General features: G+C 33.7%; 2 protein-coding genes across 3 annotated transcripts in view; one reads left to right on the plus strand and one right to left on the minus strand.

Moving 5' to 3' along the window:
• Positions 1–1277, plus strand: part of LOC119835434 (esterase E4-like) — a 3832-nt gene extending 2555 nt beyond the window's left edge. Inside the window, exons 3-4 of the mRNA XM_038360247.1 lie at positions 25–817; positions 1004–1277. Of these exons, the coding sequence (XP_038216175.1) occupies positions 25–817; positions 1004–1277 (1067 nt within the window). The remainder of the gene's footprint in view (positions 1–24; positions 818–1003) is intronic.
• A 3391-nt stretch (positions 1278–4668) lies between these two features.
• Positions 4669–14160, minus strand: part of LOC119834350 (ras-like protein family member 10B) — a 38033-nt gene continuing 28541 nt past the window's right edge. For both annotated transcript variants that reach the window (XM_038358703.1, XM_038358696.1), the window contains 2 exons: positions 9465–9613; positions 4669–5581 (listed from right to left, as the gene is read on the minus strand). In XM_038358703.1, the coding sequence (XP_038214631.1) occupies positions 4958–5581; positions 9465–9613 (773 nt within the window). In that variant the 3' untranslated portion in view covers positions 4669–4957. The remainder of the gene's footprint in view (positions 5582–9464; positions 9614–14160) is intronic.

Consider the following 14160-nt stretch of genomic DNA (forward strand, 5'->3'; position numbering starts at 1 on the left):
ATTTGTTAATGATATCCAAGTTAGCTCAAGGGCTGTTCAATAAAGTGATACCAGAGAGTAGTGCTAATGTTCAAGCCTATAGTGTTCAAAAAAATCCCATCGAAAATGCAAAATGGTATGCAAGGCAATTAAATTTCAGAAACTTTAACGATATGAAGGCTTTAGAAGAATTTTATCTTACCACACCTTTGAATGTACTATCTTCAGTTGATGTTATAAGAAGATCTGACCATACTACAATATTTTCTCCTTGTATTGAACGAGATATTGGACAAGAAATTTTTTTAAGTGACAGCCCTGTTAATATTCTTTCTAGTGGAAATTATACAAAATACCCAATGTTATATGGCTTCTCGGACATGGAAGGACTTTATAGAGTTCCATATTTCGACGAATGGAAATACAGAATGAATGATAATTTCGCAGAATTTTTACCACACGATCTGCGTTTTGCTAATGAAGAAGAAAGGCAAGAACAAGCACAACGGATACGAGATTATTATTTCGATGATGAACCTATAGGCAACAATAATATTTTGAGATACATCGATTATTTATCGGATTGTATGTTCGCATATCCATTGTTAAGGGCTGCTAAACTGCATGCGTTAGCTGGGAATAATCGTGTCTATCTATATGAGTATTCCTTCGTAGATGATGATACAGAATATATACCTCATACGAATCAACGTGGGGCCACACACTGCGCACAAACGAGAGCAGTTTTAGATTTGCCGGATGAAAATATTATATCCAAGGAGTTTAGAGAAATGAAGAGGCGGATTCGTGAAATATGGTTGAATTTTATAAAATATGGGTAAGTATTCAATGTGTAGTTTGTGCCGCTAATTATTTTTTCTATTTTTAACACAAAAGTGAAAACAAATAACACTTATATTAGAAAATAATGAACTATAACTGTTTATATGGCCAAATATGGATTTATTCAACAGCAATATGAAAAATTCTGCTTTTCTTTATGAAAAAATTGTTTTCATTCCAGAGAACCTGTACCAAAAGAATCATCTCTACCAGCCTGGCCACCGATAACCGCAGATAATTTATCATACATGTCCCTAAATACAACAATGGAATACAAAGACAGGCTCTTGTATGAAAGAGCGCAATTCTGGGAACAGATCTACGACAAATATTACCAGGGACCCTCACCACCAAATCCTGAAGCTAACAATTTATCTGTAAGGCCTGATGGAACATCCGTCTTTTGTATTTTATTAGCTGTACATTTCTTCTGCTTCCTAAGTCGGATTGCTTGAAATACGATTTTATAATATGAAATGTTATTAGGTGTAATTTTACTTTCCTAACGTTTCTTGTCTAAGGTCTATTTTTATTTCGTCCTTGATGTAATTTCCTCCAAGCTCTAAAAATGGCCTATGATGCAGGATACACGTTGAAAGGTAAAAAATATAATAATATTTCACGTTCACATACCTGTTTTTATTATTGCTCGCCCCTGCACAAGTAAATAGTATTTTCTTTCAATTTTTGCAGTACACAGTTCGTCGTCGGTTGTAAATTTAGCAATAATAAAAATTGTAAGAGAAAAACTACCATATTTTAAACAATAATGAATATGCCAAAAATGAATAAGAGAGGCGCCAGCTTTTAAATAAAAAAAATATCAAAAACGGTACGTCCAATCGGAAATTCTGAACTATCTAATCGAAAAAATAATAATTTATAACCCCCTCCTTTTCTTGATGTCGGAAAGACTTCTGAAATAACACGAATATCCTCTTCTCCTCCTCTCCTCTTTAAGGTTGAAAATAATGAAATTGAAATAACACAACATAACAAAAGTATTCACAACTTTTTATTGCATCGTGTAACAGTTGTATAACACTTAACACCTACACACATCAACTATACAAAATCAAATAAACAACAATCAAACATTAACGCTTTGACACAATTTTGTTATAGCCTCTCTTATCACATATCATTATGGTGATGTTCAAATGCTGTTATTTAAAGTATTTGTCACACCAAATAGTTACCTACTATTATTACCTTAAAGCTCAAAATTAAATACGCGACTATTGTAAAAGTTTGCGCTTTTATTCAATCAGCGACACATTTATATGTTATCGGCAATCTGCATTATTCAGGGAATTTTCACAATATATAGACAATGTATACAGAGTCCTTGCTGGTAATATATGAAAATATATGAATATTATTGTCCATTACACACATTACCTAGGTAATGTTTTTGTGTTTAGATGGTAATAAATGTAAAAGAAAGCAGAAAGATAATTTTAATATCCTTTTCATAATTTTTACAGTCATACACATTTTGTTTTTGAAAGAGTGGGATACGCCCTGAAGTGCATTCTGGTATTAGCTGGCCGTAGCCACGCGTTGCTCGCTTCACTCGGTCGTTGTACATGCACGTGGCTTTGCTGTTTGCTAATCTACTTTTATACTAAAAACTATATACATATCCATCATTCAATTGCTTCTCTATCGATCTAATTCTACAGCAGACATAGGTAAAGCATGGAATGGGCACTAATAGACATAAATATTTCATAAATGCCGAGGTATGGTAGAAGATCTCTGAACGAGAAAGAAGAGAAGGATGCCGATAACTTATAATGTGAAAATATTTAACAGTTAATTTGTAATTCACTTGGAAACGCTTCATACAATAACGTAACAGAGATACAACAGTCAATTTTTAAAAATTCGTTCTATCCTGCCTCGCTTCGGTTTTGAAGCCGATTGTATATCTAGAAAAGAATTGACCTGAATCGATGCAGAATAAATAGCATTTATTCCAAACGTGCACAAACCAACATAGCATTTTTAATACGCTTATTATAAATGTGCAACAAGATCATCATTTAATGTCAAACATTGTGGGTAATCCAGACACGATAGGAAATATTGAGATTTTTACATCTAAATCTAAAGGGATTACAAAATATCTATAAAATTGGAACTACTAGAAAAGAAAGCGCAAGGGTTGAAGCACAACACGGAGTACATACATTACTTACATACTATGGGAAACTGCATACAGATAGAAAACAACTTTATAACATAAACACATCATTACCTTTCATATTTCTTCATAAGAAAAAGAGAATTAGTTAAAATATTATATCTTTACAATGAATCCACATGGATATGATAACGTGAGAACAGTTTGCGTTATCGGAAATTTGAAAACATGTAATTGAAAAATTACTTTGAATTCATTCAATGCCTTTTTTGGTAATATAAAAGTATATCTATTGGTTTAGCGTTAAATACCGATTACTTATATTTATATAATTATAATCATACATGTTTTTTAACAGATTCAATTAGAAAACTTTTCATGATGTTATGTTGATAGCTCTGTCTTGATGAGACAATAAAATAGTATATACTAAATAATAGCAAAACGTGTATAGTTCATATAACGTTAAAATGTTTTCAAAATAAAATATTGCTAAACTTAACAAAAACACAAGATAATAATGATAAGATTGCATGGAACGTGTCAAAAGATTACATAATACAAACACTTCATTGATATTCACCAAACTGAATAGTGACATCATATCGTAAGTTGTTTTACAAAACTGATATTAATAAATTCCACACAAAGCGAGCAGCCTGGCGAAGCATTTTCCGCGCGGTAACGGTCCCCAAACGGGCATTCGAATTGTAACATCGTGAAGATGTGGGAAAGACCCGAGCCAGTTTTTCCTTCTAATAGCGTTCTATTAGTTCTAAGGCATGTCTCCAGAGTGCTCGCTGACGATGGGCAGTGGCTCGGCCGGCCGTGGACTCGCATAATGATACACATCTTATCTACAGAAGTAACAACTTACCTGTATTAATATGGGTTATTATGGTTACAAACAGACATTGATTACATTATTCAATATTTGAAAACAATATTAAAGCGGGCCTATCTTGTTCGATACAACAATAACGTGTAGAAATCAGTTCTAAAAAGACAATTGTTAATCAAGTATCAATAATCAACACATTAACATGAATAGTATCCCCTAAACATTCTTACTAATACACCATTTTTGACGTCGAGTAACATTTATTATTCCAATTCGGAAACATCAGTATAGAAAAGTGTAAAATACCCTGTCGCAATGTTCGGTTTCTGAAAATTTCATAATTTTATAGAAGTATTTCTGTCTAAAGAGAAATCTTATTGAGAGGTGAGGAGTTTTGAAGTCAAATGTAATGTCTATATCCTTATTGCGGTAGAATTAGTATTAAAAACAGTCGACAAATCAATTTATATTATTAAAACAATTCATTCATTATATGGTTTAATCTGAGGTTTCGTTCACTTAATTATTATTGAGTCCTGTCTGAAAAGCTTGTAAATTCACATGCATAAAATAAATAAAATAAACGCGTTAACTCTTAAATATTATGGCTATGATTTATACACAATAAAAAACTGTAATTCTATGCAATGTTAAACTTACATTATTTAAGTTTTTTCCATTGATATAACATTTTTATTTCAGAAACCGAACATTGGCAAAATTTTAATACATTAGAGTTATAAAGCTCTAAACATTCATAGGTAAAAGAAAACGTGTGGAAGAGTAAATGTAAGACTTAACAAATACTTATACTTAGAATAAATATATTTATAATTATTTCTATTAAATGCGATTTATAATAGTGCTCAGAAAATTAACATGACTAGTAGTTAGTTAATACTACCAAACTGTTATTTACGTGCATTTACCTGTCATCGATAGACAATAAGGTCATAAAATGCGATTACTTACATTAAATTTATGTACAAACCTTGAATACCATTAAGAATATTGAGCTATTGACGTGAAGAAATGATATGATAACATTGCTAATTTTACACTATACCCTACGGTACTCAGTTGTCCTGATTGTTGGATGAGAACGAAAATGTCCTGTGTACGTACCGTTTCAACATCGAGAGGTGCTAAGCAATCACACAGCGGTTTTCGTGCGCCGTCCCTCCGCCAGCTGAGGCGTCAGGCGGCGGCTCAGCACTGCGCACGCCACCACTGCACTCCAACGCGTCTATCATCTCCATTAGCTCTTTGAACACGGCTATCACACGCCAATTGTACTTCGCGGAGCACTCCACATAACCACACTTCCAATGCTTGCGCACAAGGTTCACTATGTTTCTACGCTTCTCGCGGGAATCACCACACGCACTCTCGGCCATCGCCAGCTGCTGTAAGCCGCTCGCTGCGGACGGGGTGGTACTGCACAGCAGATCCTGCTTGTTGCCGACAACTAGAACGGGGACATTCCTCATATCTCGACTTTCGACCATTTGGTCCCTTAACGTCCTGATATATTGAAACGTCTCCACATTAGATAGATCGAATACTAGAATATATGCGGTCGCGTTTCGGAGCCCGTAAAAACGGTAATGTGCCCATTCGTAGTAGGAGTTTATTGGAAAGTAAGGGATGACTGGCACATCAGTTATCTTAACCTCGTACAGATGCTCGTTGATGATCACGGATGGATAAAATGTATGTTTTCTGTCCGTTGGAATGTATTCTTCTGAGAAATCGCTCCAGACGAATTGCTGCAATAAGAAAAGGTTTTTACAAACTTTTATATAAAAAATTGGACGACCAATGGACGCACTTAACTAAACGAAAAACGTTTTATGGTCGATTTAAGAGATGAGTCCTGTGTGTTTCCATGAAATTTTTAATACGGTTAGTTTATAGTCTATCCCGCGAGATTGTATCCCTTCGAAAATTTGTTGATTGCAATTTAATAAATTACTATTCACTAGTTTATTATCTATCAATGTCAAACAGTCAAACTGTGAAATGGACATTGCAAATTCGCGAATTAGATCAATGGATATGGAACATATTAGGATATACGTAACTTAGCACATTCAAATATTTTATCATTGTGAAGTCCCGTGTCCCCTACTGGGGGTTATGGGGCAGATTATATACATCTATTTCACTGATCGATTTTCTTTATGGACAAGTAGGTGTCCTGCCAGACCGAGACCTTTTTTTATTTTATTGTGTCCCCACCGGGATTCGAACCCCGGACCCCTCGGTTCTAAGCTCACGGGTTAACCACTGTACCAAGGAGGCGGTCGTGGTATTATAAATGTATTTTACCATTACTCGTACATAATTTTTATCATTTATCTGTTTCTGGCATTACCACATCACAAGTGTATACAATTATTCCTCGCAATTTCAACTAAGTTATTATTTCTTTCTCATCTTAACAAAGAAAACCAAATTTGAAAATGTGTCAATAAGATCAAGCGTCAGGCCCTAAACAACTCATATGTGCTTAAAGAAATTGTCATTATGTAATCTCATAACCAAATTTTGTGTATGTTGTATAGCTTTATCAGGCTGGCTGGATATCGTCAGCAAATATCTCGAGCACGTACAGTAATAATGTTTCATAAAAGCCCATTGCGAGATTATAACGACGCTGAAGCTGGCGTTATATGGAACATAGATTCCAATTATTATCATTATCGTTCTATGAATTTATCTCGCATATTAAAGTTAACCTTAAAACGTAGGGTATTAATATTACAGTGGAAATAAATTACTGGCAATTAATTTAAAGAGTCACTTATATATGCACGTTATTACACTTTTAATAAAGTTCATAACCTGCCAGTTTAAAAATGCTCATGTTTTTCATCGTATTAATATTATAAATGCGAAAGTTTGTACGGATGTATGGATGTTTGTTACTCTTTCACGTAAAAACTACTGAACCAATTGCAATGAAATTTGGTACGTAGACAGCTGGATAACTGGAATAACATATAGGCAATTTTTATCCCGACATTCCTACGGGATACGGACTTACGCGGGTGAAACCGCGGGGCGCAGCTAGTAAAAAATAAATCATTTAATCATTATCAATGTTTAATACTGTGTGATAGTGATTTTTGAATAAAAGTAAACACTCAAAAATCATCAATAAAATGGAGTGAAAGAAACTATTCAAACAATGTAAACTATATTAAGTTTTATTAGGTAAAATGACAATCTAATTAAGCTCAATCACTTCAGCGGATTTAACACGAAAAAGGTTTCTATACTAGTACCAGTATTCCTTTGAAATTAAACGATTAATACGATAACAACACAGTTACTGTCTGACGTAATATAGCTATGTACAATTAAGACAAGTTCATTTCCTCTAAACGTTACAGTACATCTTAATTGCCCAAACCGTTTCGGTGCCAGTTAATGCCACTACGAAAGGGATATTACTGGATATCCATTCAGTGGTATTATAGTGAACCTTGTCGGTTTGATCAGGTTATGGCTGAAAATATCAATTTAATAATACTAAACTAAACTAACCAAGAAGAAGACTAAAAAGCAGTGGTGGCTCAGTGGTGAGAACCTCGGACTTCAAAATCGGGGGGTTCGAGACCGGGCGAAACGTGAAGGAAATAAATTGATTTTTTAATTTATCTGCACATGTGAATAACAGCACCACTGCTTAAAACGGTGAAGGAAAACATCGTGAGGAAACCGGCATGTCCAATCAAAAGTTCGACGACATGTGACATCTGCCAACCCGCACTTGGCCAGCGTGGTGGATTATAGCCTGAACCCTCATAGGAGGCCTGTGTCCCAGCAGTGGGAACATATATGGGCTGATGATGATGAAACTGACCAATGTCGAATACAATATATAATAATAACAAATAATGCATGTGAAAGTTGATCAGCTATTTTTGAATATTAAGGGCCAATATATTAGGCCAGGTCTAATTTGATTATAAACTTTGTCTAATTTGATTATTGTTCTAATTTGATTATAAAGTCTGATAACGTGGGCATAGTTCGTTTATCGATCGCTGAACACATATATATATATATATATATATATGTATAGTAGATTTTAGTTTTACAGCATTAAATGTTGGTAGAGATCACTTATAAGTGATAAGACCGCCTTTTGTGCTGTGTATTAGTATCACGTTTTATTTTTTTTATTTTAGTTGGCAGCACGAGAAAATGTTAAAATGGAATGTTTATAAACACTTGCTGCCAATCACGGTCAGAGAACATGCAGATTCGAAACGAAATTTAAAGATGTTCTTTCAAAATAAACCGTATTCCCATATTCTTTCAAATAAAACATATCGTACTGTACAAATATATAAATAAAAAAAATGTTTGAAAGATATTTGCTTTTGCTGACCTGAAAACGTACAGGTCAAGGGATGATAATATGTCCTTTAATCATTAACAATAAGGAACCTTAATTAAGCCCTCTCTGTCCCTGCCACCCTCACGATATCCCCGGTCTTCTTAACAACCCAATTTATATTACCTGTATATATTCTTCCATTTAACCTGTAAACTAAATTGTTTTTGATTTTTTTTCCGTTCCCATTGGATGTCCAGGACAAAACTATGACATATATATATCATATATCCTTCCTCGGGTCTACAACTACCTTTGTAACAAAATTCATCCAAATCGGTTCAGTGGTTTAGGCGCGAAGAAGAGACGGACATGCAGACTGAGTTACTTTCGCAATTAGTCGTATAATATTTGTAGAGATGGGTGATGTCTAAAATTATGTTAATAAATAAAACCATTATTTCACAAGAATTACTTATAAAGCTATTTCGGAAACTGTCTCACGGATAAACGTCGATAAAATAATCGTATCAGGGCAGGAAATGTTTTTTCCTAAAAATGCTCATAAAATAAGGGTAAATTATCGATATAAAGATTTATTGGGCTCAACAAAGGTGAGCGAAAGGGATGAAGTATTCGCGGTGAGATAATTCTCCTTGCTTGTTTCAATGATAATGTATATGAAAGGTTCGGAAATATATTTCGAATGAGCAAATATTTTCTCGGCGAAAACGTTTTGATATAATGAACGAAATTTGATATCTTGTGTATTTGTTTCTTTCGGACGCTGGTAATTTCATGAACCCTCAGAAATACAGATGTGCTATATTCGAAATCAGGTTTTTAAACATCTGGGAATTTGCTGACAATTGAGCTGGCGGTTCGCTTGATGGTGATCACCGACGTCCATTGCCTGCTTTAAAGGGTAAGGGATGAGGAAAGAATTGACGACAAAAATAAAAGAATGGACTGTGATGGGTGAGGTAAAGAATAGAGGCGTTTGATCATTATATCATGATAATGTTAATTTGTAGGTTTACAATAAAACTAGTAAACTGGTTCACCAAGGCTGGTCGTTAACTCGACTTTACCGAGGTCCTAGTAACGCTATACTTTTGGTTTATTATTCTCTCGTTGCTACCAAATATTTACCTGTATCATACTAGTCGAGGCTTTTTTTATGTGATAGAACAGGCAAGCGAGCAGATGGGTCACCAGATGTTAAGTGCTCCACGTCGCCCAGATGCTCCTGCATGCGGCAAAAAGTTTCAAAATATTGAGCTATTGGTTTGTCCCTGCTTTACCTGTATGATACTAGTTTTTCCCACGGCCGGCGCTCCGAGCAGCACGACCTTTACGAGGTCCAAGCTATCGGGGCTCGGCTCGACGCTAGGCGCGCCGCTCACAGCCAAGGTGCCGCCTCCACCGCGCTCCAGATAATCCAAGTCTAGTTCTGTAAGCAAAAATTACTTTTAAAAATAAATTATATACTTAAAATATAATTATGTTATAACCACCTTAATTATCTAATTTATCCTTAAACAACATATATGTAAAGCAATTATTTAATTCTGGTGATCACAGTCAAGATAAAAAGTCTCACGATTATTGCCACCGATGCTTGATAAGTGTACAAAGTTTTAATTAAATCCGATCGTTTAAAGTGGGCCATAATAGAGTCTAAAGGAATCGGTTACACACAAACATAAAAACATACAAATATATGGGTGAAGCTAATATAAGCGTGTTAATAAGAAATAAATAGATACGTTTTACTTATTTTTATGAATGGCATTTGTGTGATGATGTGTGTTATTTTATTTTGTTACAAGACTTATTTGTCAAGTGTTGTGCGGATGTTGTAGAAAAAAATAGAGAAATTTTATAAAATTTACATATTATTTAAGCGTCTAGTCGTAGTCGTAGTAGTTCTATAGCCTTCCTCAATAAATTGGCTATCTATCACTGAAATAATTTTTCAAATCGGACCAGAAGTTCCTGAGATTAGTGCGTTCAAACAAACAAACAAACTCACTTCAGCTTTATAATATTATAGTATAGATTATTTATAACTTGTAATAGTATATTATTAATTACGTACCTTTATCACTTGAACGCATTATTCTCAGTAATAAGGATATTTTAGTTCAAGCATAAATAGCAATTAGTACATCTTATATAATAGAACCAATCTGGCCGAAAATGGCTTGACGAGACTAAATTGAATAGTCACCCAGAAACCGAGCTTCATTAGCGTTCCGAGTCAACATTTGTTCAATATAATTGTTTTCCCAAATAGGTAAAGGTTTTCCAAATATAAGGTATATTTGGAAAACCGTTTACCTTTGAACAAATTACCAGTAAAATGAGCTTATGTGTTGTGGTTGGTGTTATTGGCTGCTTGTGAATTTATTTACAACAAAATTTGTATTAAAGCTACGCTTGAAATAAATGGATTTAGATACAAAAACAATAGTAGGTTAGAATTCATAATGGAGGGAAAAAATATATTTGATGTAACCTTTTTATACATAATTTTATACTATTTATTAATGAATGAATGAAACTTTATCGTACAAACGAATAATACAAAATATAAAAATACACAACAAATAAATTGCATACAGCCGGCTTATGACGTACGAACTAACCGACTCTTTCACACTAGATTTTGACGCTATTTAAACGTATAGATTTTATTCAAAGTTTGTACACTTATCAAAAATCGGTGACAACGCAACAATACTCGAAATACTGATTAGAATCGCCAGGATCAAATAATTTTTCTGTATTTAAGTGAGACAATTTAGTTGATCTTAAAACAACACGCTTTAGGTTTTAAGCTATATTTAATATTTAAAATATCTGTTTTAGTTACTTATTTCTTCCGCTTATGTTCACTAATTAACTAAATACAAATAAAAGGTCCTATATTCTAATTATTTTCATAAAAAACTTGCGATAATGTTTTGAACATGCATGATAACTCATATGGAGCGAATAGAACCATCATAATATATTAAATTTCAGAATCACTTTATTGCGTGCTAAGATATTAGAACCATCCATTATCGGAGTTAAGCATGATATAGGGCCTTTGGGTCCCTTTACGGTATTCCCTTCGCACTTTCTAATCCTTTGTATATTACGGCTGTAGGAATTCATTACTTAATAGCATTTATACCAAAATATTATATATTTATAATATTATTTGCTGTTGATTTATAAATCATATTCCATACATTACTAAAATACGTTATGTGTGAATAATTGCGGAATGTACGGTCTACGTTATTTTATTATTACCAGCTGTGCCCCCCGACTTCGCCCGTGATATATATATTGCAGTGAAGTTGCAGCTTTTTAATGGTGTACGAATTTATGAAATCGGTGGGTGGTTTTTCCGTGAAATCTTTACAAACATACAAAAATACAAAAGTTTCCTCCAAGCGTTTTAAACTATAGATGATGTTTATATATTATGACTTCCAATTGTATGCTTAATGTGGAGGAAGGAAGATAGAGTTCTTCCAACTGATACATATGTCACGACGGTTTTCTATACGACAAAAAATCATATAAGTTTAAACATTTATTTGTTATATAAAACACTTTTATTGCAATTCAAGGTATCTTATCTCACCTTTAGAATAAACGGAACTGTGTTATAATGAAGTGAGTCAAGCTAATGATATTTGAAGTGAAATAAGTATATATGAATTTCTCTATAAGCAATAAGGAGCATCAAGCAAATACTGACTTCATTAGCTGAAGACAAAGACAATATTTGTCCAGGAAAACTGTACGACAGATGGGTTTGCACCTTCATTACGTATGCCATGGAGGTCTCAGCCAAATTGTCCTATTCGTTTGCCCCTAATTAGTTCTAATTGTCTGTAAAGAATTGAATTGTATTTTTTTCTAATACATAAAATTAGTATGTTAGTAGCGCTATTATATTATTTTTAAGCTATCATTTAACTTGAATATAATATGATCGCTCGTAAAGTGAAATTATTGGATATTGCTACTAAGAAAACATAAATGTTTAGAAGGAAAGTAGGCTATATGATATGTTTAAACTTCTTGCACTATTCTCTGAGCAGCCATGTCTTTAGACTGAGTCGTAGTTGAAGATTTAAGCCTGTTTGTTCCGCTCAAGATGCCCACAGGAGAGTATAATGGTCAAGCCACTCTGCAGCTCCAATTCTACGCTTTACCCGCTGACGGACTCACACCGAGGGTTAGTAGACGAATCCTATCCAGTGGTGTAATAATTTTTATATTAATTGGACGCTCTAATCTCAGGACCTACTGCGTAATACTTTTAATACTTTTGTTATTATAAAATACTAGCAAACCCGGCAAACTCCGTTTCGCCACCAAATAAATGATTTCGTTTTTCCTGCTTTTCTGCTGAAATTTTTCCTGAATTTTTTTTGCTATAAACCTCACGGAGCCCGAGACCTTTCCAACGAATGCAAAACCGTGGAAATCGGTTCGTGCGTTCTGGAGTTATAGCGTCAGGAAGGAAAACCCGACTTATTTTTATATAGTAGAAGATAGTGAAATGCTAATGAAATATTAATTACAACCAATTCTAGGGCACACATCACTACATAGTATAAAACAAAGTCGCTTTATTTGTCCCTATAAAAATGTATGCTTGAATCTTTAAAATTACGCAACGGATTTTGAAGGGGTTTTTTTTAATAGATAGAGTGTTTCAAGGGGAAGGAATTAAACTACTCAAAATTTAACGAGTGCGAAGACACGGGCAAAAGCTAGTATATCATTTACAGCTTTGTAAATACAATACAATTTTTGAAACGATACGATTTTATATTATCATGATTTTGGTTCACAAATAAAAAAGGTTTCAGTCTATTTTCAATTCACAGAGTATAATAATATTATACTCATACATATTCTATCTACTGGAACAATGCTGAATATCGACACTAGTAAGGAGTTAGTGGAACACACGGAAATTCGCGGAAGCACTTACCCTATTTCATGAGTGCAGCGAATTTTACACTTTATGCGTCAGTTCAGAGTTTTCTTTAAGAAAATGGCCTGTATTCATAATAATAAAATATAATAGTTTAAAAAAACTATAAAACACGCTTTAACAAAAATCATATTTTGCAAATTGAAAACTGGAATAATTTTATCAAATTAGTGTATTGTCATCGGTCCTCAATAAATCTACAAAGTTTGAACGAAATCTGGCCGTTTAAAGTGGGTCAAAATCGCGCCCAAAGAAGTCAGTTACAAACAAACAAACATACAAACAAACAAACATACAGGTGAAGCTAATAAAAAGCGTGTAAAAATCAACAATTAAATCGTATAAATAAATCACATTGGTACTGAATAATATCTAAATCATAAGAATATCGTAACACAGAACGTCGATCAAAATCAACTCAATCTGAAATCTACCGCGCTTATGGCAAAACTCTATATTATAAAAAATATAAAAAATCACCTCCAAAAAGACGAGTCTTTTCACGAATCTTTCTCTTTTCAATTTAAATCCACTTACCCAATCATATTAGCATGACCACAAGCAAATCGGGAACTAGAAATTCCATTAGCGTAAATGCACCGTTTCATAATTGTGAAAAGGGACTCGGTAAATAAAATTTCCTATTCATTTGTCACTTTAAGGATTATCACCGAGTTCCCCGTTTAAAGGCCCCGAGATTTTATTGGTTCTTTTATATTGTCAAATGGAATGTGGCACTAAAAGAAACGGTCTGTTTTAAATCATTCAAGTGTGCTGTGTTTGAAAATACAGAATTTTCACGACAAACTTTTTCACGAAAGATGGTAGCTGGCGTTCCTGCCATCTACAAGCGATAAATAATTTTAATAGCCATTATAATTCATTCAGTTGAAGTTGGTCCTTCGTATGTTTTTCTTATACTTAGTCTGGCCATAAATACTGTTACACTTAATTATAAAAAAATATTACATTTGAATTTCGAATCTGTC

Source organism: Zerene cesonia, chromosome 2, assembly GCF_012273895.1.
Source record: "Zerene cesonia ecotype Mississippi chromosome 2, Zerene_cesonia_1.1, whole genome shotgun sequence".
Classification (NCBI taxonomy): domain Eukaryota; kingdom Metazoa; phylum Arthropoda; class Insecta; order Lepidoptera; family Pieridae; genus Zerene; species Zerene cesonia.